General features: G+C 51.5%; 7 protein-coding genes across 7 annotated transcripts; 5 read left to right on the top strand and 2 right to left on the bottom strand.

The window, feature by feature from the left end:
• On the top strand, positions 1-1,300 carry POJ06DRAFT_256991 (uncharacterized protein). Its single transcript, XM_056188089.1, has one exon. It carries the CDS (start codon positions 125-127, stop codon positions 1,232-1,234), a length of 1,110 nt encoding a protein of 369 aa, XP_056042897.1. The 5' UTR covers positions 1-124; the 3' UTR covers positions 1,235-1,300.
• A 1,033-nt stretch (positions 1,301-2,333) lies between these two features.
• On the top strand, positions 2,334-4,663 carry POJ06DRAFT_198627 (uncharacterized protein; the record flags this gene model as incomplete). The annotated part of the gene is made up of 2 exons (XM_056185118.1): positions 2,334-3,211; positions 3,256-4,663. The coding sequence occupies 2 exons, from the start codon at positions 2,334-2,336 to the stop codon at positions 4,661-4,663; spliced, it is 2,286 nt and encodes a 761-aa protein (XP_056042896.1).
• Positions 4,664-4,894: 231 nt separating this feature from the next.
• Positions 4,895-11,945, bottom strand: POJ06DRAFT_135221 (uncharacterized protein). Its single transcript, XM_056184441.1, has 5 exons — positions 11,779-11,945; positions 11,473-11,680; positions 7,009-11,417; positions 5,607-6,959; positions 4,895-5,555 (listed from the first exon to the last, which is right to left on the bottom strand). The coding sequence occupies exons 2-5, from the start codon at positions 11,675-11,677 to the stop codon at positions 5,127-5,129; spliced, it is 6,396 nt and encodes a 2,131-aa protein (XP_056042895.1). The 5' UTR covers positions 11,678-11,680; positions 11,779-11,945; the 3' UTR covers positions 4,895-5,126.
• Positions 11,946-14,103: 2,158 nt separating this feature from the next.
• Positions 14,104-16,365, top strand: POJ06DRAFT_135186 (uncharacterized protein). The gene is made up of 3 exons (XM_056184440.1): positions 14,104-14,783; positions 14,864-15,389; positions 15,444-16,365. The coding sequence occupies exons 1-3, from the start codon at positions 14,373-14,375 to the stop codon at positions 16,235-16,237; spliced, it is 1,731 nt and encodes a 576-aa protein (XP_056042894.1). The 5' UTR covers positions 14,104-14,372; the 3' UTR covers positions 16,238-16,365.
• A 496-nt stretch (positions 16,366-16,861) lies between these two features.
• On the bottom strand, positions 16,862-19,073 carry POJ06DRAFT_256974 (uncharacterized protein). The gene is made up of 3 exons (XM_056188088.1): positions 18,676-19,073; positions 18,588-18,615; positions 16,862-18,480 (listed from the first exon to the last, which is right to left on the bottom strand). The coding sequence occupies exons 1-3, from the start codon at positions 18,897-18,899 to the stop codon at positions 17,323-17,325; spliced, it is 1,410 nt and encodes a 469-aa protein (XP_056042893.1). The 5' UTR covers positions 18,900-19,073; the 3' UTR covers positions 16,862-17,322.
• Positions 19,074-19,174: 101 nt separating this feature from the next.
• On the top strand, positions 19,175-22,185 carry POJ06DRAFT_225123 (uncharacterized protein). The gene is made up of 2 exons (XM_056185701.1): positions 19,175-19,681; positions 19,744-22,185. Exons 1-2 carry the CDS (start codon positions 19,315-19,317, stop codon positions 22,110-22,112), a joined length of 2,736 nt encoding a protein of 911 aa, XP_056042892.1. The 5' UTR covers positions 19,175-19,314; the 3' UTR covers positions 22,113-22,185.
• Positions 22,186-22,885: 700 nt separating this feature from the next.
• POJ06DRAFT_282452 (heat shock protein 70 family) lies at positions 22,886-25,536 on the top strand (the record flags this gene model as incomplete). Its single annotated transcript, XM_056190030.1, has 3 exons — positions 22,886-22,899; positions 23,535-23,835; positions 23,893-25,536. 3 exons carry the CDS (start codon positions 22,886-22,888, stop codon positions 25,534-25,536), a joined length of 1,959 nt encoding a protein of 652 aa, XP_056042891.1.
• Between the last annotated feature and the right edge of the window lie 118 nt (positions 25,537-25,654).

Genomic DNA, 25,654 nt, shown 5'->3' with positions numbered 1-25,654 from the left:
ATGTGGTAGTCACATTATTAATACAAGTGCAGTATAATTTGCAAGGTGATTAAGCAGCTATACGAATAGTCAACAGTTAGGGTGGTTTCTGCCTTCTAGAGATATATATTCGGTGACGTTACTAATGATAAAAATGTCTTCATTGCAATGTATTGTCCTCCCCGCCAGTTCTCCGGACCGCAGTGAGGCGCATAAGTCAATCTCAACGATCTCACAAGTTCTGCCTCATCGGATTTGTGGGTACTCCAATACACCGTCTCTCTGGTATCCACAGTACAAGCTAGTCATGCCATTTTACTCACATGCGTGGCTAGAGCGACATGAGAATGACAGCGGGTCGCCAGTCTTGATAGAAGGGACTCCTAGGACTCAGGATAGATTTAGTGCGGTATTTTATTCTGACGATATGCTGTCACCGACAAATTGTTCTGCGAGGGGTGTTATGGATCCGCGGCTAAACACAGGTATATACTTGACAGATGGCTGTTACTTTGTAGATAGGGCGGCAGAATTAGCAGATACAGCTCAGTATACACACAACGGAGAGCGACGTGACAATTCAGTTTTCGACGGCGGTCAATTGAAAGTGAGCTCTAGTTGCCGCGATAGCACATCAATGAAGTACATAGCGGAAAGCAACGCCTCGAACGCCGGTATAAGTATAACTGCCGAATATACCTTACCGATATCGCAGGACACTGAATCAAATTCAGGATTCTGCGTTATCGAGAATTCAAATACTCATCACTCGGATCTATTTGACAAAGAAAATCTCTTTACTTTGGCAGCAGAAACTCTATCGCAATTCAATGCTCGAGAGTCTAAACATATAGTCAACAGCAGGACATCCAAAGGTTCGGCATTTTTGAAGAAGTGCGAGTCGTACGCAGACCTACCCCATAGGCGAACATGTAGTCGGCGTCAGAATGGCAATAGCGAGACATTTACAGTGCACATCGATTCGGCAACAGAAAACTTGGCGGACGTCGACATTCCAGTTACGTGGCTTGATTGTCCACATTCGAGTACGTTGAAAACGATCAATGGCGACGAAGGGTGTATGGTGTACGCATCACCTCAAACGCGGATTGCAAAGAGAGACTTTGATAAGAGTAGTCCCATTGTGCTTGTTCGTGGAAACACTGGGGATTCAGAGATAGAACAAATATTTCCGCCAATCAGTATCATTCCGAAGGTGATATTGACCCTGCCAGAAGGCGATTCAGAGCGATAAAGAGACTGTTTCAGCGCCGCACTGCGCGGAGTCCAATTTGAGCGTGGTAGTTAAGTCAAAGACGAGTACTGTATTAGAATAAACAGCGTCATTAAAATTTGCGTCACGCCTCAAGATGAGACGAACATGAGAAAGACAGTCGTCACGTCATGCTCTGCCACATACTATAGTCGCTCACTGTTATCGTACACTGGAGAGCCGCACCGGTTGCGGCAACTCGGACAACTCTCCAATTTGTCTGACACACGAGTTTAAGTCTCCAAATAATAATAGAACATACAGCTGGATGGAGGTGTAAGATTGTGGGACGACAGACACCAAGAGGTACTGCGGGGAAGTAGATCACTCCTCTCGCTGTTGGACAACACGAGCTTCGGAGCTGAACAAAGTGATGCTGTGATCGGCTACAGTATCGAACTTCATCGCATGGTCCGGCTTTCCGGACGAGATGATCTATGCCCTAAAATACAGCGCATGCAGCGACCACGAACTGAATATGGCATTTCAAGCAAAATTGATCTAGCTGAGGGATTTCAAGCTGGTAATGCTGAGTGCAACTTGGCGTATATTGTAACCATTAAAATGACTTACTGTGTAGTTGAGGGCCCTCCATAATGACTCCCGATAGCAGAGTGGAGGCTAGTGGAAGATCATCGCGGAAGTCAACTGCAGTAGCATGACTGCGCCAAAGCGAATTATGGTCGATTAACAGTGATGAGTATGACGTAATGGCGCAAGCACGCGAGGCGCTTCGGGGCCCGTCAGAGACCCTGAGCGACGAAGCTACCAACCCCACCACTTCCTCGTTCGAGCACTGGAAAATCGCTTCCCCGTCGAGTCGTTGACGACGGCACCTGTCCCATCGGCTTTCCACTGTCGTATAATGATTCTTCGATCCTCCCTCCGCTGGTCCGTTGCAGTCCCGCAGATCACGCGTGCCGCTGCTGCTGGTGCTACTCATAGTGGTCGACGAGTGGTGCGCTTCCGTCCGTTGTCCTCCTGTGCACGTCTTTTCGCCGCCAATCCGCCGTCGTCGCGCTCATCCTCTGACCAGATATATCAGAAGCAACGGTCATCTGAAGAACCTCCACTCATCGGCATGCCGCTGGTAAATACGCTGAGTACAGCCCAGAGTCCATACTTGCGAGCCCACAGAGACAACCCTGTCGCGTGGCAGCAATGGACGGACTCGACTCTCACGCGCGCAAAGCGCGAAAACAAACCGGTCTTCCTGTCGATAGGCTACCACACTTGCCACTGGTGCCATGTCATGAACGACGAGTCATTCTCGTCGGAAATAATTGCCGCCGTGCTCAATGAGCATTTCATTCCCATCAAACTCGACCGCGAAGAGCGGCCCGATGTGGATGCGGTTTACATGATGTACTTGCAGGCCATGAGCGGTGGCCGAGGCGGGTGGCCTTTGAATGTGTTTTTGGCGCCAGACACGCTCGATCCGATATTTGGTGGCACGTATTGGCCTGGTCCTTGGGAAGAAGTCTCGAGCAAGACTGGGCGGACTAGGAAACCACAAGGTCCAGAATTCAAAGACGTGCTATTGCGGATCCACCAACTGTGGACGCAAGACGAAGATAAATGCCGTCACGCGGGTGCAGATGCGGTCCGGCAACTACGCGACTGGACAATGGCCAAAACCAAAGCCGATTCGTCGCCATTGCGCCCGGGCATCTTGTGCGATGCGTACGAGTATTTCGTCGACCGGTATGACAGCGTGCACGGTGGATTTGGAGAGGCGCCAAAATTCCCGCAGCCGACCATGTTGAGCTTGCTGGTTCGCATGCACCAATACATGAGAATAAAGGAGAAGGTCGACCTTGGCGATGACAGAAATGCTGCCGACATGGCTATTGCTACACTTGAGAAGATCGCGAAAGGCGGCATCCACGATTTAATCGGCAATGGATTCGCCCGGTATTCTGTGACGGCGGATTGGAGTGTACCACACTTTGAAAAGATGTAGGTTTATGTCAATCTCTGACAGCAATCGGCTAACGAACTAGGCTCTACGACCAAGCAATGCTGTTGAACGCGTACCTAGACGCTTGGCTCTTCAATAAAGAAGCCAACAAGTTCGCACTCGACGCTGTCGGTGACATCGCGACGTACCTCACCAACGGGCCACTCACACACCCGCAAGGCGGCTGTTACTCTGCCGAAGACGCAGACTCAATTGCACCCGACAACGCTCTCACAAAACGCGAAGGCGCATACTACGTCTGGACGTATGATGAGTTTTTTAAGGTCCTAGGTCGTGTCCCCGGCGACATTGCTGCCGCCCACTGGGGTGTGTCCGAGTTCGGCAATGTCGACCCGCAGTTCGATTTACATCACGAATTACAAGGCCAAAACGTGCTCACTGTCACGATGGAACTCCCGGAATTATCCGGAGTATTTGGAAAGTCGATTGAGTCCCTTGAAGAGCTCCTAGCCGATTGTCGCGACAAGCTGCGCGCACACAGGGAGGCCACGCGCATGAAACCGAGCGTGGACACCAAGATTGTGGCATGCTGGAACGGTCTGGCGATCGGTGCCCTCGCGAGATCAGGTGCGGCTGTCTTGGACGTTGATCCGAACGCCGGAGCAAAGTGCCTAGACGCAGCCGAATCAGCGGCAGAGTTCATTAAAGCAAACATGTACGATGAGACCACACACCGACTCACGAGAGTCTATCTGGACGGGCCGGGCACGACTCCCGGCATGTGCGAAGACTACGCGTACTTAATCGCGGGCCTTCTCGATCTCTACGAAGCAACTTTTGACCCTGGCTATCTTATCTGGGCGCGCAACCTTCAAGAGACACAGAACTCCCTGTTCTGGGATGAGTCAGAGAGCGGGTACTTCTCAGCCGCTAATGACGCGACCAACAATCTAATCCTCCGGATCAAGAGTGGGGCAGACGCAGTCGAGCCATCAGCTAATGCAGTTTCCGTATCGAATTTACTGAGGTTCAGTGCGATGCTGGGAGACGAGCACTTAGAAGACATGGCCCTCCGCACGCTCGATTCGTTCGGCAAGGATATCATTACACAACCGTACGTGTACTGCGGCATGTTGCCGTCCGTGGTCGCTGCGAATGAGGGCATGCGCACGATCGTGCTAGTCGTCGGCAAAGACGCGAATGAAGACAGCGTCAATGACACGGTTGCCAGTGTGCGCTCCGTATTACTGCCGAACACGACCGTCGTTCTACTCCGCGCAGTGCCACGAGACGATAACGACGGCCATCTTCAAGGCTGGCTCGTTCAGCAGGATGACATTTACAAAACGCTCCTGGCAGCACATGAGGCGAAGGAACACGATGCGGACGTAACTGTATATATTTGTCGTCACAAGGAATGCGGCTTGCCCATTACCGGTAAATCTGAGCTGATGGAAGTTCTCGAACGCGAAAGTAATCCCGAGAAGTAATGATTTCAATTTAGCCAGCGCGTGAACCGATAACGAGAGAGAAGTGATATTCGTACATAGGTTTGGATTGGCCAATAAATCGGGGATTCATGGGATATTTATTTAATGTAACTTATGTAACATGTAATGTGTTATGCTAGAAAAAAGGTCGATGGGCAAGTAATATAACATCAAAAACTTTCAATTATATATATATACCGAAAAGAGAACTATGTATATATAAATATAACAATAGCAATGACAAACAAGAAACAATGAGGACTAACAAAAAATTATACACAGTTATCTAAAAATTCCTTGCAAACTTTTTTCCCCTCCAAACGCTCTACCAAAGAAAATTTGATACTTTAACTATTCATACTTCCACTTTTGCAAGCACAATAACACAAACGCATCAAAAGAGAGATAAAATAAAGACCAAATTCCAATGACACGAAACTAAAACACACATGATGAATTCATTCTAAACCGTAACCTCGACCACGCTGCCGTTCGGCTGCTTTTTCACCAGGCTGTCGAGCAACAAATAATCGCGCTTCTCGATACTGCCGTTTGCAGGCAATCGCGACGAGTGCATCAGGTACTGGTCGACAGCACGAGCACACTGGCGGCCCTCCTGGATGCCCCAGACGATGAGAGACTGGCCTCGTCGACAGTCACCGGCGGCGAAAAGGCCATCGTCAACCTGGTAGATGGATTGCGCGCCCTTGACAATCTCGATGTTGCCGCGGTTATCGCGCTGGACTTCGAGATTCTGCGCCTCGGGGCCGACGAATCCCATGGACAGCAGGACAAGGTCTGCCGGGAAGAACTGCTCAGAGCCAGGGATTTGCGACATCTGCCAGCCACCAGACTCGGTGCGCTTCCACTCAACGCGAGCAGTGTTAATACCCTGCCGACTCGTTAGTTATCAATCGCGGGCAACAGCATCAAATAATCTTACCTTAACATTGCCTTCACCATCAGAAACAAACTCCTTAGACATAATGCAATATTCACGAGGATCCTTGCCGTAATGAGCGACAACCTCGGAGTGACCGTAATCAACACGGAAGATGCGAGGCCACTGAGGCCATGGGTTGTCCTTGGCACGAGCAGCCGGCGGCTGTGGCAGCAGCTCAAAGTTGACCACCGACTTGGCGCCATGACGCACCGAGGTACCGATACAATCGTTGCCCGTATCACCACCACCGATAACGATGACATTCTTGCCGCGAATGAGCTTCTCGACGTGCTCCATGTTGCCGTCCAAAAGTCCAGCAGTGTTCATGGTGAGCAGCTGCATGGCGAACATGATGTTGTTCAGATTTCGGTTCGGGATATTCAGGTCACGAGGGATGGTCGAGCCGACGGACAAGACCACGGCGGAGTTGCCCTTGCGGAGCTGCTCGACGGTGATGTCCTTGCCGATGGTGCAGCCGGTGACGAACGTGACGCCCTCGGCGGCAAGAAGATCGGTTCTGCGCTTGACGATCTTCTTGTCGAGCTTCATATTCGGGATACCGTACATCAACAAACCGCCCACTCGGTCGGCACGCTCGTAGACAGTGACAGTGTGTCCCGCGCGGTTCAGCTGGTCAGCGCAAGCGAGACCGGCTGGACCAGATCCAACAATAGCAACCGACTTGCCGGTGCGGTGGTGAGGAATGTGAGGCACGATCCAGCCCATCTCGAAACCCCGGTCAATAATAGCAGCCTCAACACTCTTGATACCAACGGGGTCCTCGTTGATGCCAAGGACACAAGCACCCTCACAAGGAGCGGGGCACACGCGGCCAGTGAACTCTGGGAAATTGTTTGTCATGAGCAATCGGTTGAGCGCGTCCTTCCACTGATTTTGGAACACAAGCTCATTCCACTTGGGAATAATGTTGGAAATAGGGCAACCAGTATCTGACTGGCAGAACGGAACACCGCAGTCCATGCATCGCGCGGTCTGGTACTTGAGTTCCTCCTCAGTCAGTCTCGTGTTCAGCTCCTGCCAATCCTTCGTGCGGGTCTTGGGATTGCGGTATTTCTCCGACCTCCGCTTGTACTTCATGAAACCCTTGGTCTTGTCGAGCGCGATAACGGTGTTGGCCTTGCGCTTCTCGGCAGTCTTGTCGAGGATAGCGTCTTCGAGATCCTGGAGTTTAGGCTCCTTCGCTGCAGATTCGACAGTCTCTTTCTCGAGTTCAGTAACAGGCGACGGCGCTTGAGAAAGACCCAGAGCTTGAAGAGGGTTCTCGAGCTTCTTGGCCTCAGCCTTCTTCTTAGCCTCAGCCTCGAGCACAGCCTTGTAATCCGTAGGAAGAACCTAGGCAATGGTTAGAGCCAATTCGATCAAAGAACATAAGCTTGCATACCTTAACGAATCGAGGAAGAACACGGTTGAAGTCAGAGAGGACTCTGTCCGCGATAGTAGAGCCGGTGTAGTGTCTGTGATCCTCAATCAAGCCTCGTAAGAAGGCAACTTCAGCAGGATCGGTGACTTCAGAAAGCTCAACGAGCTCCGGATTGACCTTGGCCTTGAACTCCTGCGCAATGTCGAGGACATACGCAATACCGCCAGACATGCCGGCCGCGAAGTTACGTCCAGTCGGGCCGAGAACAACGACCCGACCTCCGGTCATGTACTCGCAACCGTGATCACCAACACCTTCGACGACAGCATTGGCACCGGAGTTTCGGACTGCGAAACGCTCGGCAGCGACACCCCGGAAGAAGCAAGTACCCGATGTAGCACCGTATAAGCAGACGTTGCCAACCAAGATGTTTTCCTCCGGCTTGAACACGGAGTTCTTGGGTGGGTAGATGACGAGGCGGCCACCGGACAAGCACTTGCCGACATAATCGTTCGCGTCGCCCTCAAGCTCAAGAGTGATACCGGGCGCCAAAAACGCACCAAACGACTGACCAGCCGAACCAGTAACGTTGACGTGGATGGTGTCGGTCGGAAGACCCTGTTCGCCGAACTTTCGTGAGACTCTGTACGAGAGCGTGCTGCCGAGCGCACGGTCGGTGTTGATAATCTCGCAGTCGACCTGGGACGGAAGACCCTTCTCTAGAGTGATCTCGGCCTCGTCGATGAGCTTGTTGTCGAGTCTGTCATACAAGTGGTGGTCCTGCTTGCGGACGTTCCGGGTAGCAACACCAGGTCGAAGCGCGTGCGCCGGAGTGAGCAGAGGAGAGAGGTCGATGTTAGCGGTCTTGGTGGTGCGCAAGTCCTCGCGAACCTTCAGCTTCTCCGCCCGACCAATCATTTCGTCGATAGTGCGGAATCCAAGCTTAGCCATGATTCCACGCAGCTCGTTCGCAATATAGTAAAAGAAGTTAATGACGTGCTCAGGAGTACCCTGGAACTTCTGCCGAAGGTGTGGATCCTGAGTGGCAATACCGACAGGACAACTGTTCAAGTGACACTTGCGCATCATGATACAGCCCATAGCGATAAGTGGGGTAGTTGCGAAGCCCCACTCTTCTGCGCCCAAAAGACAAGCGATAGCAATATCACGACCAGTCCTTATCTGACCGTCAGTTTGGACAACAACACGACCGCGGAGATCGTTCAAAACCAAGGTCTGGTGAGTCTCAGCCAGTCCCAATTCCCACGGAAGACCAGCATATTTGATACCTGTCCATCGGGCAGCACCAGTACCACCGTCATGGCCCGATACCAAAATGTGGTCAGCCTTGGCCTTCGCGACACCAGACGCGACGATACCAACCCCGACTTCGGAAACCAACTTGACGGAAACACGAGCACGCGGGTTCGAGCACTTCAAATCGTAAATCAACTGCTTCAAGTCCTCGATGGAGTAAATATCGTGATGAGGAGGCGGCGAGATAAGACCGACACCAGGAGTCGAGTGACGCGTCTTCGCAATCGACTCGGAGACCTTGTGGCCAGGAAGCTCACCACCTTCACCGGGCTTGGCACCCTGAGCCATTTTGATCTGAAGCTCATCCGCGTCAGCAAGATAGTAGGAAGTAACGCCGAACCGGCCGGACGCAACCTGCTTGATGGCGGAACGCATAGTGTCACCGTTGGGGAGCCGCTGACTACGCTCAGCGTCCTCACCACCCTCACCAGTGTTTGACTTTCCTCCAAGTCTGTTCATGGCGAGAGCAAGAGTCGAGTGAGCCTCCATGGAGATGGAACCGTACGACATAGCGCCGGTGACGCATCGCCGGACGATCTCGGTCCATGGCTCGACCTGGTCAATCGGGACTGGCGTGGATGATTCGTAGTCAAAGTCCAGCAAACCGCGCAGCGTACAGTTCTTGATCTGCTCGTACTCAGCCTTAGAGTAAGCCTCGTACGATTTGTCGTTCTTCGTGCGGACTGCGTCCTGGATGTTGGCAATCGACACCGGGTCATTAACGTGAGCGTCACCTCCGTCGCGGTAGTGGTACTCGCCAGACTCTGGAAGGCCCTCCGGGCGAATGACGTCGCGCGACGGATAGCCACGCTCATGGAACGCGAACGCGTCCTGTGCAATGTATTCGAACGTGATACCCTTGATACGAGTGGCAGTGCCGGCGAAGCACTTTTCGACGACAGAGTTGTCAACACCGAGAGCCTCGAAGATCTGCGCGCCCTTGTAACTCTGAAGAGTGGAGATACCCATCTTCGACATGACCTTGAGAATACCATTGTCGCACGAGTGAATGTAATTCTCGACAACGTCGTCGTCGGTGAGCGTCTGGCGGAGGAGACCCTCGTGGTTCATCTTGAGGAGAGTCTCGATAGCGAGGTACGGGTTGATGGCATCCGCACCATATCCGAGCAACACGCAGAGGTGGTGGACCTCACGAGCCTCAGCAGTCTCAACAACCAGCGCAATCTTTGATCGGAGCTTCGACTTGACCAAGTGGTGGTGAACGGCACCGCAAGCAATGAGCGCACTGACGGCGATGCGGGACGGACTGGTATTTCGGTCGGACAGAATGATAATCTTATTATTGTTCTCAATAGCAGCAACAGCCTCGGCGCAGATGCGGTCGACTGCGCTCTCGTAGCCGAGAAGACCCTCGGAACGGTCAAACGTGATATCGATCGTGTCAACAGACCAAGATGGATACGCACGAGAGATCTCCTTGACAGCAGCAATGTCCTGGAGCGACAGGATCGGAGAATGCAACAAAAGACGGTTGCACTGAGACGGCTTCATCTCGAGAACGTTGCCCTGAGGACCGACATAGCACTCGAGCGACATGACGATTGCCTCACGGATGGGATCGATTGGAGGATTAGTGACTTGTGCGAACAACTGCCGGAAGTAGTCGTACATAAGACGTGGCGCCTGTGAAAGGCAGGCAAGTGGACCATCATTACCCATAGAGCCGAGAGCCTCCTTAGAGTCAGAAGCCATAGGCGCAAGAAGAAGAGAAACCTGCTCGACTGTGTAGCCGAAGGTCAGTAATCGGGGATCAGACTGGACAGTGACGTCGTAGGAAATGCTCGGCTCGATGTCAATAGCCTTGGACGTGATTTTTTCAACAAGTGTGGGAAGAGTCAACAAGTTGCCCTGGATCCAGCTCTTGAAATCAAAGCGGGACGCAACACGGTTCTTGAGCTCCTTGTCGTCGACAATACGGCCCTCAACGGTGTCGACGAGCAACATACGGCCAGGCTGCAGTCGACCCTTCTGAATGATCTTCTCAGATTCGACAGGGATTGTTCCGACTTCGGACGCGCAAATCATGCGGTCGTCATCAGTGACGTAGAACCGGCACGGTCGCAGACCGTTTCGGTCAAGGTTGGCACCACAGTATCTGCCATCGGCAAAAGTGAACAATGCGGGACCGTCCCAAGGCTCCATAAGGCACGCTGCCCATTCGTAGAAAGCAGCCTTTTTGGGATCCATGTCGGTGTTGGTTTGCCAGGCTTCAGGAACCATGAGCATGACAGCCTCAGGAAGCGACAAGACACCGTTGATAGTAAGCAACTCGAGAACATTGTCAAATGCTGCAGAGTCAGAGCCACCTTCCTCGATGATTGGGTACAAATGCTCCAGCTCATCTCCGAAGAGGTCGGATCGCATAAGACCTTCACGGGCACGCATCCAGTTCTTGTTGCCACGGAGTGTGTTGATCTCACCGTTGTGGGCAGCCCACCGCAGTGGCTGCGCACGATCCCACGAGGGGAATGTGTTTGTAGAGAATCGTGAGTGGACGAGACAGAAGTGGGCCTCGTATTCGACATTCTGGAGGTCATGATAATAGTTGTAGACCTGGGCAGGGACCAGTTGCCCCTTGTAGACAATGTTCTTGTTCGACAGCGAGCAGATGTAGAACCAGTTGTGAAGACCGATGGTGTGAGTCGCACGCTTGCGCAGGACATACAATTGACGCTCGAAGCGCTTCTCGTCAAAGGCGGCGTCGTTACCGGCGGGAGCATTTGTTTCGTCACCATAGAAAGAGCGCAGGACAACGAACGGCTGGATGACCAGTGGCTCGCGAGAGAGCGCCGCCGGACCGAGAATAGACGAGTCACGAGGAACAGCACGCCACCCAAGCACACGGAGACCAAGCTCGTTGGCGATGGACTCGAAGATTGCACGAGACTCGGCGAGGATCTCGGGATCAGACTTGAAGAACAAGTTACCGACTGCATACTGGCCCAGTTTGGGAAGTTTGAATCCAGATGGGACTTCGAATTCCTTCACAAAGAAAGCATGAGGGATCGAGGTCATAACACCGGCACCGTCACCGTCGCGAGCATCGGAGCCGACGGCGCCACGGTGAGTCATGTTGCAGAGAAGGGATTTGGCTAGTAGAATATGAGCATCACCACAAGTTACGAGATAGCAATGGAATTGACGTACCATCAGACACGATCTTGTGAGAAGTCACACCCTTGATGTTGCAAACGAAACCAACACCGCAAGCGTCTTTCTCAAACTCGGGGTCATAGAGACCCTGCTTCTTAGGTAAGACACCAGCCCATGACTTGTTTTCTGGATCGGGAGTCTCGGCGTAAGGGAAAACTGTAGGCGCGTAGTCGTCCTCGGGCTTGGAGGCCGTGGCCATTTTCTAGAGGAGAAGCGAGTTAGTGTCTTCGTTTTGCTGAGGTTTTGTAGTGGATGCGGTGGGGGAGGCGGCGAAAAACTTAGCAGAGAGCGGGTACGCACAGTCACGGACAGTGGAGAAATGTCTGTTTGCGCTGATAAGCAGGCGGGACGGACTCAGAGAGCTACAATTGGATTGAGTGCGAGTTGAGTAGCGAAATCCACAGGGCGACCCTGACGATGGTTATGGGAGATGAAGAAGGAAGAGAGTGTGTGAAAGCGAAAAAAAGTAGAGTCGCAGACAGCGTTGGCGAGTGAGTTTAATCAGCGACCATCGTCAGACAGCTCGCGCTATCGCAAAGTTGGGGCAAATCGTACGTAAACTTTGACACAGTACGGACTGGGGAATATGCCAGTCTGGTCACCACAACAGTTGAGAGTTCGTCTAACAGCGATTCCCACTTCAGACGACCCCACTCAAAGTCGGTCTTCTCCACCGGCCAATTTCAAGCTGCACACTACCAGAATCCTGTGAGTTTATGGCCCCTACGAAATCGTACGAACGCACAGAGTCGCCAAAATAATTTGTTAGAATTAAAAAGTGGAAATTGGCGGCGCTGCAACCGCGTAATAGCAGGTTTAGTAATTCCCACATGTCCCTGCCCGGGTGTGGAACAAAAATTTTTTCAAACCTGGGAATGGGCTGAACTCCGCGGGTTAGGGCTTCGCTATCAGCTGTCTGCGTATCATGACTCGATTCGTGACAGTGACGCAACTGTCGTAGCCATTTCGCACCTGAGCCCCAAGCACGGTGCTTGGCCCAAGATAGGCCGCAACGTGGAAGGACGCGTGGTCCCAGCCAGCCGGCGGTCCAATCGCGCGCGCCGTGGTTGTCCCGCTGTTCCGGTTGCCAGATCACGGAATGTCAGTCATCACATTCGCCAATGAAAACTGTGCCATTGCCCGCAAAGAAATGGCACCGGTCATCGGAACGCTTTCTGGAGAGCGAGCACCAGAACATCTTGTAACCGAGACTCGTTAGTGTTGTCTGGTCACGCGGACCAGTCCCAATCCCGACTACTCGACTAAACTGCAAATAATGCTGCGAACAGCAGTGAGCTCATGTACGAATTAACTCCAATCTGATTGGCCGGCGCCAGCGGTCACATCGTAGGGAGCTTGCGATGCGTTTATTGACACTTATTATTGATCCACCAACAGACGCTACCTCATCACGAGTTTTGGCCCAGAAACGTGAAGTTCGAGCCCAGGAAGCACTGCCGCCTGGTCATGACTTATTGTCGTCAAACCGAGCCAAAGGCTGCCACACTGCGAACACTAACCCGAAGCGTAACCCACTGAAATTGGCTAAGGCACTTCTCGCCAGCAATGTGATTTTGGGGGCTCTGATTGGTAATGGAATGGATGTGATGTCTATCCATTTTGTCATCATGTCATGGCGAGTTTTGGCTACGCTGCCCCGTGCGCGCTTTCATTCCGATTTCTCCCGATGGTTGGCCCTAACTCCGCCGTGTTTGCGTGCCCTACTCTGCCCGCATATTGTATTCATACAGGAGAACTATAACTATTTTCGACGAATTATGAATCATTTATTTATTTTATTCACCGAGTTAGCGCATTGCCTATCTCTCGACCGCTCTATTGCTCCGTTTCCTATGCCCCACCGTTTCCCAACCCCTGTATCAACAACGTGCGGCTGTAGCCAGGTGCATAGAGGGCGTGTCTCATGATTATGGATACATAGAGTGGTCGCTCCCTAGGCATGTGATGATGCGTTGTCGGCATGCCACCAACATTTATTAATTCTATCATAGCCAAGAAACAGTGAATGGCATTGCATCTGCTGGACAAAACTAAATGTCCTGATCCAATTCATTCGTATAAGATGTTCAATTCCATGCCGAAGCAAGACCGCTTATGGATTACCAGATCGATCTAAGTTCAAAACCTGTTCTGTATTTTGCAAACCGTTACGCACGCGTGCCGCCAAAAATACGCGTGTCGATTTGTTTGAGAACGCGCGTGCGCCGTCGCCAGGGAAACGTCCAGGGACGCGCGCCACAGAAGTATGCAGCTCACAGCCACATTAGCAAAGGCCCTGCCGAGGTAAAAGGACAAAATATTTACTCAACCTTAGCGGCACCAATTAGTGGTTAGTATATACGAAATATATTTGGTCCATTTGACTGACATTGCTTGGAGACGGTCAGCGACATATCCGTCAACGACGAAGTGGTGCCGACTGCACTGCCGCGACTCCAATAGCTAGTAACTTTAGCAAACGACTCGCCGGGCTCTTGTGCGTAAAGTCGTAAAACAGTACTCAAATATTGTAAATACTAGTTAACCGTGGTAATATTAAAATAGTAGATAGCTCGATTCATGTACCGTTTTGAGCGTCCGTACCTGGTGGCTGCCTGATGTGATTTATTTACCCCGACCCGTTCAGAGCGATCGCACGTTGTTTACGTTTCTGCTACACCCAAACCTCACCAGCGCTTAAACTCTTGCCGGCATCGCCAACTTCCTGCTTGCTGCAGTCCATTTGCCTACACGCCCACACGACTCGGTCCAATACATACATACATTTCCTCCGACTTGCGTCTCTACTCCCGCATTTCTCTTTTATCATCTATGCACGGCGCCCGCTTCTAATATTGCGCTCACTCTTGGATTCCGTCGCGCATATCAAAGCCATGGCAACCACAAATCTCTCCTACCCCCTTGTTTCCTCGCCTGATCCGTCAACCGCACAGGCCCAATCCTTCTACGGCACAAGCATGCAGCAATCCGCCTCTTCAGCATCGTCGACAACGTCATCCATCCCGCAATCCCAGCCTACCCTTCGTAAGGCACGCTCGCGTCACTTCGATATGTTCCAAAACAGTGCCGCGATCGCGAACTCGTCCGCCGCTGTTACTGCGCAGCAAGCGTCTGTCCATTCGTATGCGCCATACAGCTACATCGATTCATATTCAGAAGCTTTCGAAGACTCTGACGTGTTTGCAAACCAGAGGATGACGGCGAACTTGCTTCCGCAGTATAACAATCCTACGTGGTCTGCGCCTCAAAATAGTATCAGAGCTTCTGTCGTTCCCTCTTATGTGGTATGGCTTATTTTGCTGATTTTGCCAGAGTGATACTCGGTTTTGTTTGTTGGCCTGTCCCTACTAACGGCAACCATTAGCGATACATGGAGCACTCACCGCCGATCGGTCCAAACGACATCACCGTGCCGATCGCTCTCCATCATCAGCCTTCCCAAACACAATACTCTCCACCAACATCATTTTCGCCGACTCGTTCTGAGGCCCTTCCATCGTACGTACTGCCACCCTTACCGACTGCCGCGGACCTGATTCCAAACGCGATCGTTATCAAAAGCATTCCTTTCGCCGTCAGCGCGGACGAGTTCCTGGAAATCATTCTAGCCGCCGGCGTGCCCCGTCCATACGCGTTCAATTATCATATCGACGATAAAGGAAAGTTCCGAGGACTCGCGTTTGCGAACTTCTCGACTGTTGACGACGCGCGGTTGGCCCTGGCGGTTTTGAACGGGTACGAGGTATACAAGCGCAAGTTGCGCGCGGAGTATAAGAAAATGCTCCCTAGAGAGGAACGCGAACGAACGGAGCGAGAAAAAAGAATTAGGAGAGGGCAGTTGGAGGAGCAGCATCGACAGCAGCCTCAATTTGCACCACCTCCAGACGATCGTGAGTGCAGTGTGCTGACAACTCTGCAACAGTAGCGAGCTAATAGTTTACTAGGTGCTGGGACTGTACTGGATTTCAACAACCAGACTGTGATCGATGTCTACTCTGAGTTACTACTGTTCAAGAATCGCGAAGGCTCGGACGAGATGATCATGGGTCCGTTGAATTTGGAAAACCGTCGTGTTGCCCATCAGGTTGCTGACAAGCTCGGTCTTGGACACAAGAGTATGATGGACGGGTCGATTTTGGTGACGAGGACCTCATTGTTCCAGCAGCAACAGCATGCTCTTCTCCATCGCCAGTCTCTCTCGAACCTGGCTGCGGCCGCTGCAGCTGCACAGGTGAACGGTGGACATTCCGGCTCAAGTTCTGGATCGTCGCCGACCAGTACGTCGTCGCAGGATTCGTCCTCGGGTACGTCCTCCTCGTCTCGTCGATCCATGTACGCACCTCTGCCAATCAATGCTACCGGCACTGCGTCCGCGCTTCTGGACTACAAGGCTTCGGCCCAGCACAAATCCGTGTCGCCAATGCGCACTCTCCGAGGCACAAAGTCCTTCGCTGATATTCGCTCGTCCTCTCGTGTGTCGGTGTTATATTCTCACCAAAATTGCAGCTCAAGCAGCATTAACTCCCATCTCGCTCGCTCATCAGCAAGCGCAAGCTCGGGTTCGAGCAACAGCATTCCAGCCGTTCCGGACATCAACGCTGCGCTCGCGGGCCAACTCTCCGGATTAGCAATCTCGAGCACGAAAACGAGCGAGATACACCACCCAATGAGGCAGTCCTTAGCACCGGATTCCTCCGGCGGGTTTATGGGCTTGCAGAACTCGATCTTGAGAGAGTAGACATTGAGTTTTTGGCATTAATGATGAGTGAAAGGGTACGACTATACTAAAATTGGCATGACTCGTCTGCGACATGGAATTTTACGACCAACGTTTTAAAGCATTAACTTATGACCTATGACATTAAGCTAATTTCAGGTTTACTTCTCGTTTCTTACTTGTTTGACGAACCGCACGCAAATGAATTATAATGTACTTAAACATGAATGGATATGACCCGAAAGAGACGAGACGACAATTGGCAACTTTGGCTGTATGAAAATGGTACATCATGATCGGGCATTTTGGGCATTTGCATTCCTACATGTTCTTACTTGTATTTGTTATTATTATATGTTGTTATTGTTTGGCACAGGTGCAGGCATCTTAGGTTTTCAAGTCGAAATAACAATCAAAGGCAGCAGGCATGAAGCAGTGACGGTGATTAATGGGGTTGACTGTGGATTCATGAATGGTTTTGTATAACTAGCGGAAATTGGTTTTGATGATAAAGGGCGAGAGAAGGGGCAAAGCAGATACACACTTATGGTACGCAACAAGAAAGGCCATGAGTTTGCCCTGTGTTTTATATGTTTTGTTTAACGAAGATGCCAAAAGAGCAAAAGAAACAGGAAATGGATTATTGATTTGCTTTAATAAGTTAGTAGTAATAGTAATATATAACATACATCTGACAAAATGAACAGAGCTGAGCTTTTGGGAAATCACATTGCTGCCGTTTACGATACACCGGTACAATAAAATGCTAATACAGAACTTCAGGCTCGAATCGGAAGCGAGAGTGTTAGAAATAAGGATACTTACATAATAATAACGAGGTGGTGCTATACATAATTTGGTAAAATAACAGGACTATACAATGGAAGATAGTACGCATACACGGACAGTACAACTCATGAATTCTCGTCAAAGGGCGAGCGAACAAGCAAAATATAAAGCGGACGAGGAGATAAAAGAATATCTGTGCTGACGTAAAGTTAACAAGTTCTTTATATCCCGCCGAATGATTAAACGAATGACACTTATGCTAGGCGATGCTAAAACTCTTCTGCCTCACAGGCCGTTTTCCTTCCCGCTATCTCTGTCTAAGCCGTAATCTGCTGCTGCTGCGACGACGACTGTTGCTGCTGATTCTGGTTTTGACGACCGCCTCGGCCGCGATAGTATCCCCTTCCGCCGCGCCTCTCGCCGCTGGTGCCGTTGGCGTTGTTGGGGCCGCCGCCGCGGCCACGATGACCGTGTCCCCTATACCTCCCGCCTCGACCGCCGCCTGCGTTGTTGTTATTCAGGACTTGCTGCTGCTGGGCTGGCTTACTCGGCGCATGAACGGTAGCGGCCGGCGTCTCGGGCTCAGCGGATTGCTCCCAGACTGGTTCCGCAGCCGGAACAGCCGGCGGCTCCGCAGGCTGCACTACCGGAGGCTGATTCTCCGTCCATTCCGTCGCGCCGGCGTAGTTGGCATGACTATCATCGATTTGTGACGCCGCGGGCGGTCGCGCAGCAAGCTCGGTGACAACGTCGTCTGCGATTGTTTGAGGCGGCGGTGCAGCCAGCGCGTTCTCCTCTTCTTGATCAAGCTCGCTTTCGTTCAAGAATGAGATGCCGCCGCGCGGGATCTTGACGACGGAGCTGATCGGCTCTTCGTCATCTTCGTCATCGACTTCGGTCTTGGGAATGACGATATTGTCCTCGACCGGCTCCGCGACAACTTCTTCCTGCACCTTGGAGTATAACTCGTCGAGCGACTCGAGCGACAGCTGCTTAATTTTGTTAAACGTCAAGCTTGTCTCTGCCGTCGCGCCCTCGTCGACTAACTCGTCCGCGCCATCAGCAAGCTTATAAACCGCATCCACAGCTGCGTCGTCACCTGCGTATATCAACGACAATAGATTCTCAAACGCAGCGCTCTCTGACTCGCTCGCGGCAGTAGATGCAAACTGCCGTTTCCAGCTCGCCACATGCAAAAACTTGACAAGAACGCTGATCCGTTCTCTCGCCTCTTCCAAAGCTTCCTTCCGTGCCTGGCTGACGGCCACGCGAATCTCGGCCGCATGGCTCTTGATGTCCTTGACCTTTTGCTTCTTTTGTTCTTCATCTAGGGTTTTAAAGGATTTGCTGAGCTCCTCGAGTTCTTTGAGCGGGTAGATCACTTGATCCTTTGACTTCAGCGCCGAAAGCTGATCTTGATTTAGTTTCACAGCGTCCGGGCTCGCGGCCTGTTCTTCGTACTTGTCAAGACGTTGCTAGAGTGCGTGTTAGCCCTTTGGTCTCGTAAACGGTCTATATCCGACTACACCGTCGAGCACATTATCTGTGCCCCAACGAGCTCGCACAACACGAACAGACATACCTTTCGCTTTTGCAAGTTCCGGATTCGTCTAGATCAGCAGTCAGCGCCAAGGTCACGCGGGAGATCATTACCAGCAAATTCGACTCACTTTTGCACAATCTCAATATACGTATTCTTCGATTCTTCTCCAGGTAGCTCCTCCACCTCGTCATCTGGCTCCGGCGTCCCGGTCTGTTCTGACATGGCAGTCTCACGATCAGCCTCTTTTGTCTGCTTGTTTTTCCGTCGGCGTTGCTTCTTCGCCGGTGCGGTAGCGTCAGATGCGGTCGTGGGCGTCATCGCGTCGACAGGATCGACAGGAGCAGGGGGCATTGCTGGTGTGAGAGTAGACAGTGGCAAATATATCTGATCAAATTAATTGTTGTCCTGGAGAGTGGTCTTGCTCGGTAAATCGTCAAATCAATATCTAAACTGTTCACGCGCGAAGATCTCGAAGAATACCCATGTTTGACTCGTACCCATTTACGCTGTTTGTGAGACGGCGGCTGCGCGATTGAGGCGTAAATTTTATAGGCTGTGAGCTAATTGTGACCGAACAAACACTAATGCGCGCGTGAGCATCGCGAATAATTGCGACAAGGCAAGTCGCCAAAGATCAGAAGAGCCCCCCATATTAATGTACTGCAACACCAGCATCGCGCATTTTGGTTGTTTTGCGAAAACTGCACGATAAGGCGATTGGTCGGGATACGGTGGCTGTCCTCGCGACCAGTACGCACCAGTCGAGATGGACTTGTACGCGGGCAATTCGACATTGTACCGGTTCATCAAGCAGTATCGGCAACCCGTGTTTCTCGACCGTAACCTGAATTATTTATTTGACACGCGTCTGTCAAATGGGCTGCCGGCCAGCGGCACGCCATCCGACAGCGGCGGTCAGGGTCCCTCGTCGCACTCGGCGCCAACAAGAAAGTGGGCAAGGCAAAGACGGCGACGCGTAGCAATTGAAGACATATGTGAGCGTTTGCTGGCCAATTCTGTCGCTGAGTCCGCGGTAGCGGCTATCGCGGAGCCCGAGCGCTCTTCGTTTGTGATGCAGCCGATTTTGAAGATCGAGGCGACCGGAATCGTGAAGCTCGCGCGAAGCCCAAGGTGTATGTCAATTTAAGGCTGTCTATTGCGAATTGATGGAAGATGAAACGCTAACAGTATGTAGCACATATCGGCGGAACTAATGTACCACTGCGACCCACTTCCTGCAGCTGCGAAATTAAGATCCACAGAATGCCTGTCTCATTGTCTGGGAAGCGCAGGGCTCAGGAACTCCTCTTCCAATCAAGTGAAACCTGCACCCTCATTCCGATGCCGGCGTCGTCGTCGTCGTCGCCGTTGTCGTCGTCGTCGTCGAATTCTACACAGTCATTGTCGCCGCCACCACGCGAGAAACCGCCGATTGTCACGTTGATCATGAACGAGCCGTTTTATATCAAGGCGAGCACTTTGACAGACACGCTAACCGCGGCGGAAGAGTTGGTGTACACGGTAACTCTAAGACTGCGTTCTACCTCCTCGCATTGTGAACACTCGTGGCCATTCATGATGGAATCGACGCCTACTTCGTCGCCAATAAAAAACGGCATTATTAGACGTCGCCAGGATAACGAGAATCCTAGAAGTTCGAAACCTTCATCACCGTCTCCCTCGCCACAGGGTACACGGCAATCGCCAAGAAACAGGAAACCGGTGACATGGGCGCAGAAGACGAACGGGAAACAGTCACCACCTCGACGGTCGAATGTGGCCGCGTCTGCCGTCGCGTCTATACGCCGGCGACTCGGGATGTCGTTGAGAGTGTCGCCATCACATACACCGTCGCGCAGTGACGGCGACGCCGACGATGAGCATGACGATGACGCGGAAACGAGCGATTCGGCACACGACACTCTGATTGAGTTGCGGGCAGAGTGGGAATTCACGTTACTGTCTTGCCCCGAGTCTGGGCATGTGGTGCAACTGCAGCTTTATAAGAACCGAAAAGCGCAGGAGGTCAAATCCGGTAGCGAAATTGGTGTCGAAATTGACATGGGATGGAGCGTGCCGTCTGCGAAAGGAAATCTGAAGCCAAAAGAAGAGGGCAAGCTCGATTGCGAGCTCGCTGTGAAGGTTAATGGTCATGTCCCTTCACATGGCGAGGGACGAGAAGTGCGGGACCTCTCTACCGGACGATTATCCACGCCAACTTCGGACCGAGAGTTGCGAGGCGAAGGGATCGTTGAGACGCGCTATCATTTCGCTACCGGTGTCAACAAATTCAGGACATATACCCTTTCTGGCTTTGGATGTCCGTGGTGCTGCGATAAGGACTATCACACTTGCGAGCGGCTTCAGTTTCACTTCATGACATGCCATGAGCTGTTTAGTTTTCGTCTGGACCAGCGACAGCCGCTTATGATGGACGTGTACATTACACTCACAGGCGAGTTCTTGTATGAGCGCGCGAGTACGAAAGTTCCCGATATGAGGATTCTACAGTGGCTGCGTCCAAAGTCGCGATTCAGATTACTGGATTATTTACAAGGGAATTCCTCCTGGCTGCAGGAGGGTGCAGCTGCGCTAGCTATGCAGATGCCCATGAATCCTTTTGCGTCCGCAGTCCTGGAATCACGAACGCGAAGTCATGCTCGTCAATCCAGTATTTCCAGCTCGACTCCAGGCATAGACGAATCTGTCCGATTCTCAATGGTGTCAGCTACACAGGGCTACGACGTCGACACTGTACCTGAGCTACCGCCAAAGGCAAGGCGCGTTTTCCCCGTTCCAGATGCCGGGGTCGAACTGTACACTACTAAATCAAAGCGTTTGTTGAAGCCCGGAGAAGAGATGTCTGAGTCCGAGGACGATAACGATGATAGCTGGCTCGTGCATAAACACGAGGAGACTATAGACGATTTCGAAGACGTCACCTCTAGCGAGAAGAGATTTATCAAAGCCTGGGATCGTCACATTTTTGAAGAGAGACCTAGTTCATACAGGAATGTTAGCGATTCGCTGGCGCGGTTTTGCAGGAAGAACCGCGGATTGCTGAGTGATCGTTCTTTCCTAATAGAGCTTTGGAAACATTGCTTGAATTTGGTTGATTGTGGCATTATCGAGCCGGCGTGCTTTTACTCTTGTATGCAGTGGCTGAAAGCTGAGCAGGTGCTTATTGGCACGACGGCAGAGTCGCCTGATGAGAGCGGGGAGGAAATGGACGATGCCGAGGAGACGAGTAACCTTCGTGACGGGAATTCAGATGGCGACGGCGACGAGCGTGCCGACTGCCTTGACGGAGACGAAAAGCAGGAGGAAGACGTAGAGTCGAAGGAAAAGGGAGTGCTGGATGACGAACAGTCGGACGATGAAGAAGATCTGGACGAACAGGGAGAGCTGGACGATGAGGAAGGGGGCTATTATGACGAAGATGAAGGGCAGAACGATGGTGAGGGAGAGGAAGATGAGGTAGATGAGGATGGCGTGGAAGAGCACGCTGACGAGGACGAAGAGGAGGAGGGTGATAACGACGTGGAAGGTGTGGAAGGTCAATGATGATGCCAAAAAGACGCATAGAAGCGCATAGACAACGCTTGAGTGGATCAAAAGTACGATATCCTGGGCGTGTATAGTATGTTAATTGTATTTATAGTTGTACATCATTATCCTTGTATTATACTGGTCGTCCGTGAGATGTCACATCTATATATAGCTCATCAATGAATACGTTTTCAACAAGTCTGCGGACGATATAGAACTGAAGAATATTGTAATTAGGAGGACTGGCGCTTTCCGGTTCGTAACGGATATATCACATAAAATGAGCGGTGTTCTGGTTGCGGCGCCCATTTTGTTGCAAGATTTGATTATTAAAATAGCCCGAGATAGTCATCTACTGCTCGAATCAGGTTGGAAAGTTCTGTTGACTTCAGGTTCATCGGGTTAGGTTTGTATGCGGCGCGATATGTGCATTGGCCATACAGTATCTCAAGCTTGCGGACCAATTCCTCGAGAACGCAGTATATTTCTCATATAATTCATGCAATTAAAGCGGACATGGAATGGAAGACTAGTTTAAATTCTCTAGATGGTGTCCTCCATTGTTTGGGGCTTGCAAGTCAGACCGAGATCATGACATCCGGCATTGACGGAGGGCTATGGATCCTGTGTGGCACGGAAAGCGTCGGATCAGCACAATCTCGGAGCTAAACAGCTATGTTACGTATTTTATTTTCACACTTTTTTTGGCCGGCAATCTGGCATCCAACCTGATCAATTAACGTTCCGCACACCAGACTGAAATCACAGCTTCTGAGCTGTCTGCTAGCATGCGTACCAAAGGGTAGACCCACCCAGAATGAGCGCGAGCTGAGAGAACTTTCGTTCGTGCGGACAATAATCCTGAATGTACACCCTTCGCCAAAACATCGGAGACAGTGTTCTAAGTTCTACGGCGAAGGCTGAAATATCTCTCGCATATTCTATTGCTGCGCGTGTGGTGTAACTACTTAATTGGTGCCCGCAGAAGGCGACCTCAGCCTTGCCACTCAGAGCGGTCAGTCACGTGAGCAGCATAAGTGGAACGTTCTCGGACGGGCGAGAAGCAATTATTGCTTTAGGGTTTTGGCCACCGGCAAGGTAGGGCTCGTGCGGCGCTAGATTCACGTCATGGGTGGAACAGCACAGAAGGCTGTGGAAACTGCGAGAGTGTTGGCGTCGAGCAGGATAAATATGTTTCGCGAATCCGGATTGCGCCGTTCCCTTTTCACTTTCCCCCTCAGATTTGACTGAATATTTTCCTTTCACAACACTCGTACACACTCGCGAACAGACAATTGATCTATCTTATTCGTACCATACTTACTTTTTGCATTTCTTCTACGTCACATTTAAATCATCATGAGTAAAGCTGTGGGGTATGTATTCTTTTTCTTCTGATGTAGCATATTGATGTTCGAGTGTTAACATGTTTTCTAGAATTGATCTTGGTACTACGTACTCCTGCGTTGCGCACTTTTCCAACGATCGTGTTGAGATTATTGCCAATGATCAGGGCAACCGTACTACTCCATCATTCGTCGCTTTCACAGACACTGAGCGACTGATCGGTGATGCCGCGAAGAACCAGGCTGCCATGAACCCGGCCAACACAGTCTTCGATGCTAAGCGTCTGATTGGCCGCAAGTTTAACGACGCCGAGGTCCAGGGTGATATTAAGCACTTCCCCTTCAAGGTCATTGATAGGGCTGGCAAGCCAATTGTCGAAGTCGAGTTCAAGGTATGTCCCAGTTGCCGTTGTTTGTTACGTCTTTGCAAGATTTGCTAATAATTTTAGGCCGAGACAAAGACCTTCACTCCTGAGGAGATCTCCTCTATGATTCTTACCAAGATGAAGGAGACCGCCGAGGGTTTCTTGGGTGGCACTGTTTCTAACGCCGTGATTACTGTCCCTGCTTACTTCAACGACTCTCAGCGTCAGGCTACCAAGGATGCTGGTCTCATTGCAGGCCTCAACGTGCTCCGTATCATCAATGAGCCTACAGCCGCGGCCATTGCCTACGGTCTCGACAAGAAGGCTGATGGAGAGCGAAACGTTTTGATCTTCGATCTCGGTGGCGGTACCTTCGATGTCTCTCTGCTCTCCATTGAGGAGGGTATCTTCGAGGTCAAAGCTACTGCAGGTGATACTCACTTGGGTGGCGAGGACTTTGATAACCGTCTCGTCAACCACTTCGTCGCTGAGTTCAAGCGAAAGCACAAGAAGGATCTCTCCTCTAACCAGCGTGCTCTCCGACGATTGAGAACTGCATGCGAGCGCGCCAAGCGAACTCTCTCATCGTCCACTCAGACCTCCATCGAGATCGACTCGCTGTTCGAGGGTATTGACTTTTACACTTCGATCACTCGAGCTCGATTCGAGGAGCTCTGCCAAGACCTATTCCGATCCACAATCGATCCCGTTGAGAAGGTTCTCCGTGACTCGAAGATCGACAAGTCGTCCGTGAACGAGATTGTTTTGGTCGGTGGTTCCACCCGTATTCCTAAGATCCAGAAGCTCGTCTCTGATTTCTTTAATGGCAAGGAGCCGAACAAGTCGATCAATCCCGACGAGGCTGTCGCTTATGGTGCCGCCGTCCAGGCCGCTATCTTGTCTGGTGATACCTCTTCGAAGACCCAGGATCTGTTGCTTCTCGATGTCGCTCCTCTCTCGCTCGGCATCGAGACTGCTGGCGGTGTCATGACCAAGCTTATCCCCCGGAACACTACCATCCCTACCAAGAAGTCTGAGATCTTCTCTACCTACTCTGATAACCAGCCAGGTGTCTTGATCCAGGTTTACGAAGGTGAGCGTGCGAAGACGAAGGACAACAACCTTCTCGGCAAGTTCGAGCTTACTGGTATTCCGCCTGCTGCTCGCGGTGTTCCCCAGATCGAGGTCACCTTCGATATTGACGCCAATGGTATCCTCAACGTCTCTGCCGTCGAGAAGGGCACCGGAAAGTCCAACAAGATCACCATCACCAACGACAAGGGCCGTCTCTCCAAGGAGGATATTGACCGTATGGTCTCCGAGGCCGAGAAGTACAAGGAGGATGACGAGAAGGAGGCCGCCCGTATCGCTGCTAAGAACGGTCTCGAGTCATACAGCTACTCGCTCAAGAACACCCTCAGCGAGGAAGCTGTTAAGGAGAAGCTCGATGCTGCTGACAAGGACAAACTCCAGAAGGCTATCGATGAGACAGTTGAGTGGCTTGACAGCAACCAGACCGCTACTACTGAGGAGTTCAGTGACAGGCAGAAGGAGTTGGAGGGCGTTGCCAACCCCATCATGATGAAGTTCTACAATGCTGGTGGTGCTCCTGGCGGTGCTGCTCCCGGTGGCTTCCCTGGTGCTGGTGCTGGTGCTCCTGGTGGTGCTCCTGGTGGCTTCCCTGGCGCTGGTGGCAGCGAAGGCCCCACTGTCGAGGAGGTTGACTAAATTGCTCGTCAATGCTAGGAACGAGGTAGCTAGTTTGGTATTTGTTAGATGTTTGACGGACGGTAAATAAAATCATGGGTGGTTTAGGTAGTAGTTCAATGATGAATGATGGTCGGAT

Source organism: Lipomyces tetrasporus (assembly GCF_029532465.1).
Source record: "Lipomyces tetrasporus strain NRRL Y-64009 chromosome Unknown POJ06scaffold_7, whole genome shotgun sequence".
Classification (NCBI taxonomy): domain Eukaryota; kingdom Fungi; phylum Ascomycota; class Lipomycetes; order Lipomycetales; family Lipomycetaceae; genus Lipomyces; species Lipomyces tetrasporus.
The sequence above is the reverse complement of the archived record's forward strand: the minus strand, read 5'-3'. Positions and strand labels throughout refer to the sequence as shown.

Bases quoted from the DNA above. Each gene is read 5' to 3' on its own strand.
- POJ06DRAFT_225123 (XM_056185701.1), top strand. From the start codon at position 19,315: ATGGACTTGTACGCGGGCAATTCGACATTGTACCGGTTCATCAAGCAG. The intron at 19,682-19,743 runs GTATGTCAATTT...AACAGTATGTAG, and splicing joins GCTCGCGCGAAGCCCAAGGT to CACATATCGGCGGAACTAAT.
- POJ06DRAFT_256974 (XM_056188088.1), bottom strand. From the start codon at position 18,899: ATGCCCCCTGCTCCTGTCGATCCTGTCGACGCGATGACGCCCACGACC. The intron at 18,616-18,675 runs GTGAGTCGAATT...CTGCTGATCTAG, and splicing joins TATATTGAGATTGTGCAAAA to ACGAATCCGGAACTTGCAAA. The intron at 18,481-18,587 runs GTATGTCTGTTC...CACGCACTCTAG, and splicing joins GGAACTTGCAAAAGCGAAAG to CAACGTCTTGACAAGTACGA.
- POJ06DRAFT_135221 (XM_056184441.1), bottom strand. From the start codon at position 11,677: ATGGCCACGGCCTCCAAGCCCGAGGACGACTACGCGCCTACAGTTTTC. The intron at 11,418-11,472 runs GTACGTCAATTC...ATATTCTACTAG, and splicing joins TCACAAGATCGTGTCTGATG to CCAAATCCCTTCTCTGCAAC. The intron at 5,556-5,606 runs GTAAGATTATTT...ACGAGTCGGCAG, and splicing joins ATGGTGAAGGCAATGTTAAG to GGTATTAACACTGCTCGCGT.
- POJ06DRAFT_135186 (XM_056184440.1), top strand. From the start codon at position 14,373: ATGGCAACCACAAATCTCTCCTACCCCCTTGTTTCCTCGCCTGATCCG. The intron at 14,784-14,863 runs GTATGGCTTATT...GGCAACCATTAG, and splicing joins CTGTCGTTCCCTCTTATGTG to CGATACATGGAGCACTCACC. The intron at 15,390-15,443 runs GTGAGTGCAGTG...ATAGTTTACTAG, and splicing joins TGCACCACCTCCAGACGATC to GTGCTGGGACTGTACTGGAT.
- POJ06DRAFT_256991 (XM_056188089.1), top strand. From the start codon at position 125: ATGATAAAAATGTCTTCATTGCAATGTATTGTCCTCCCCGCCAGTTCT.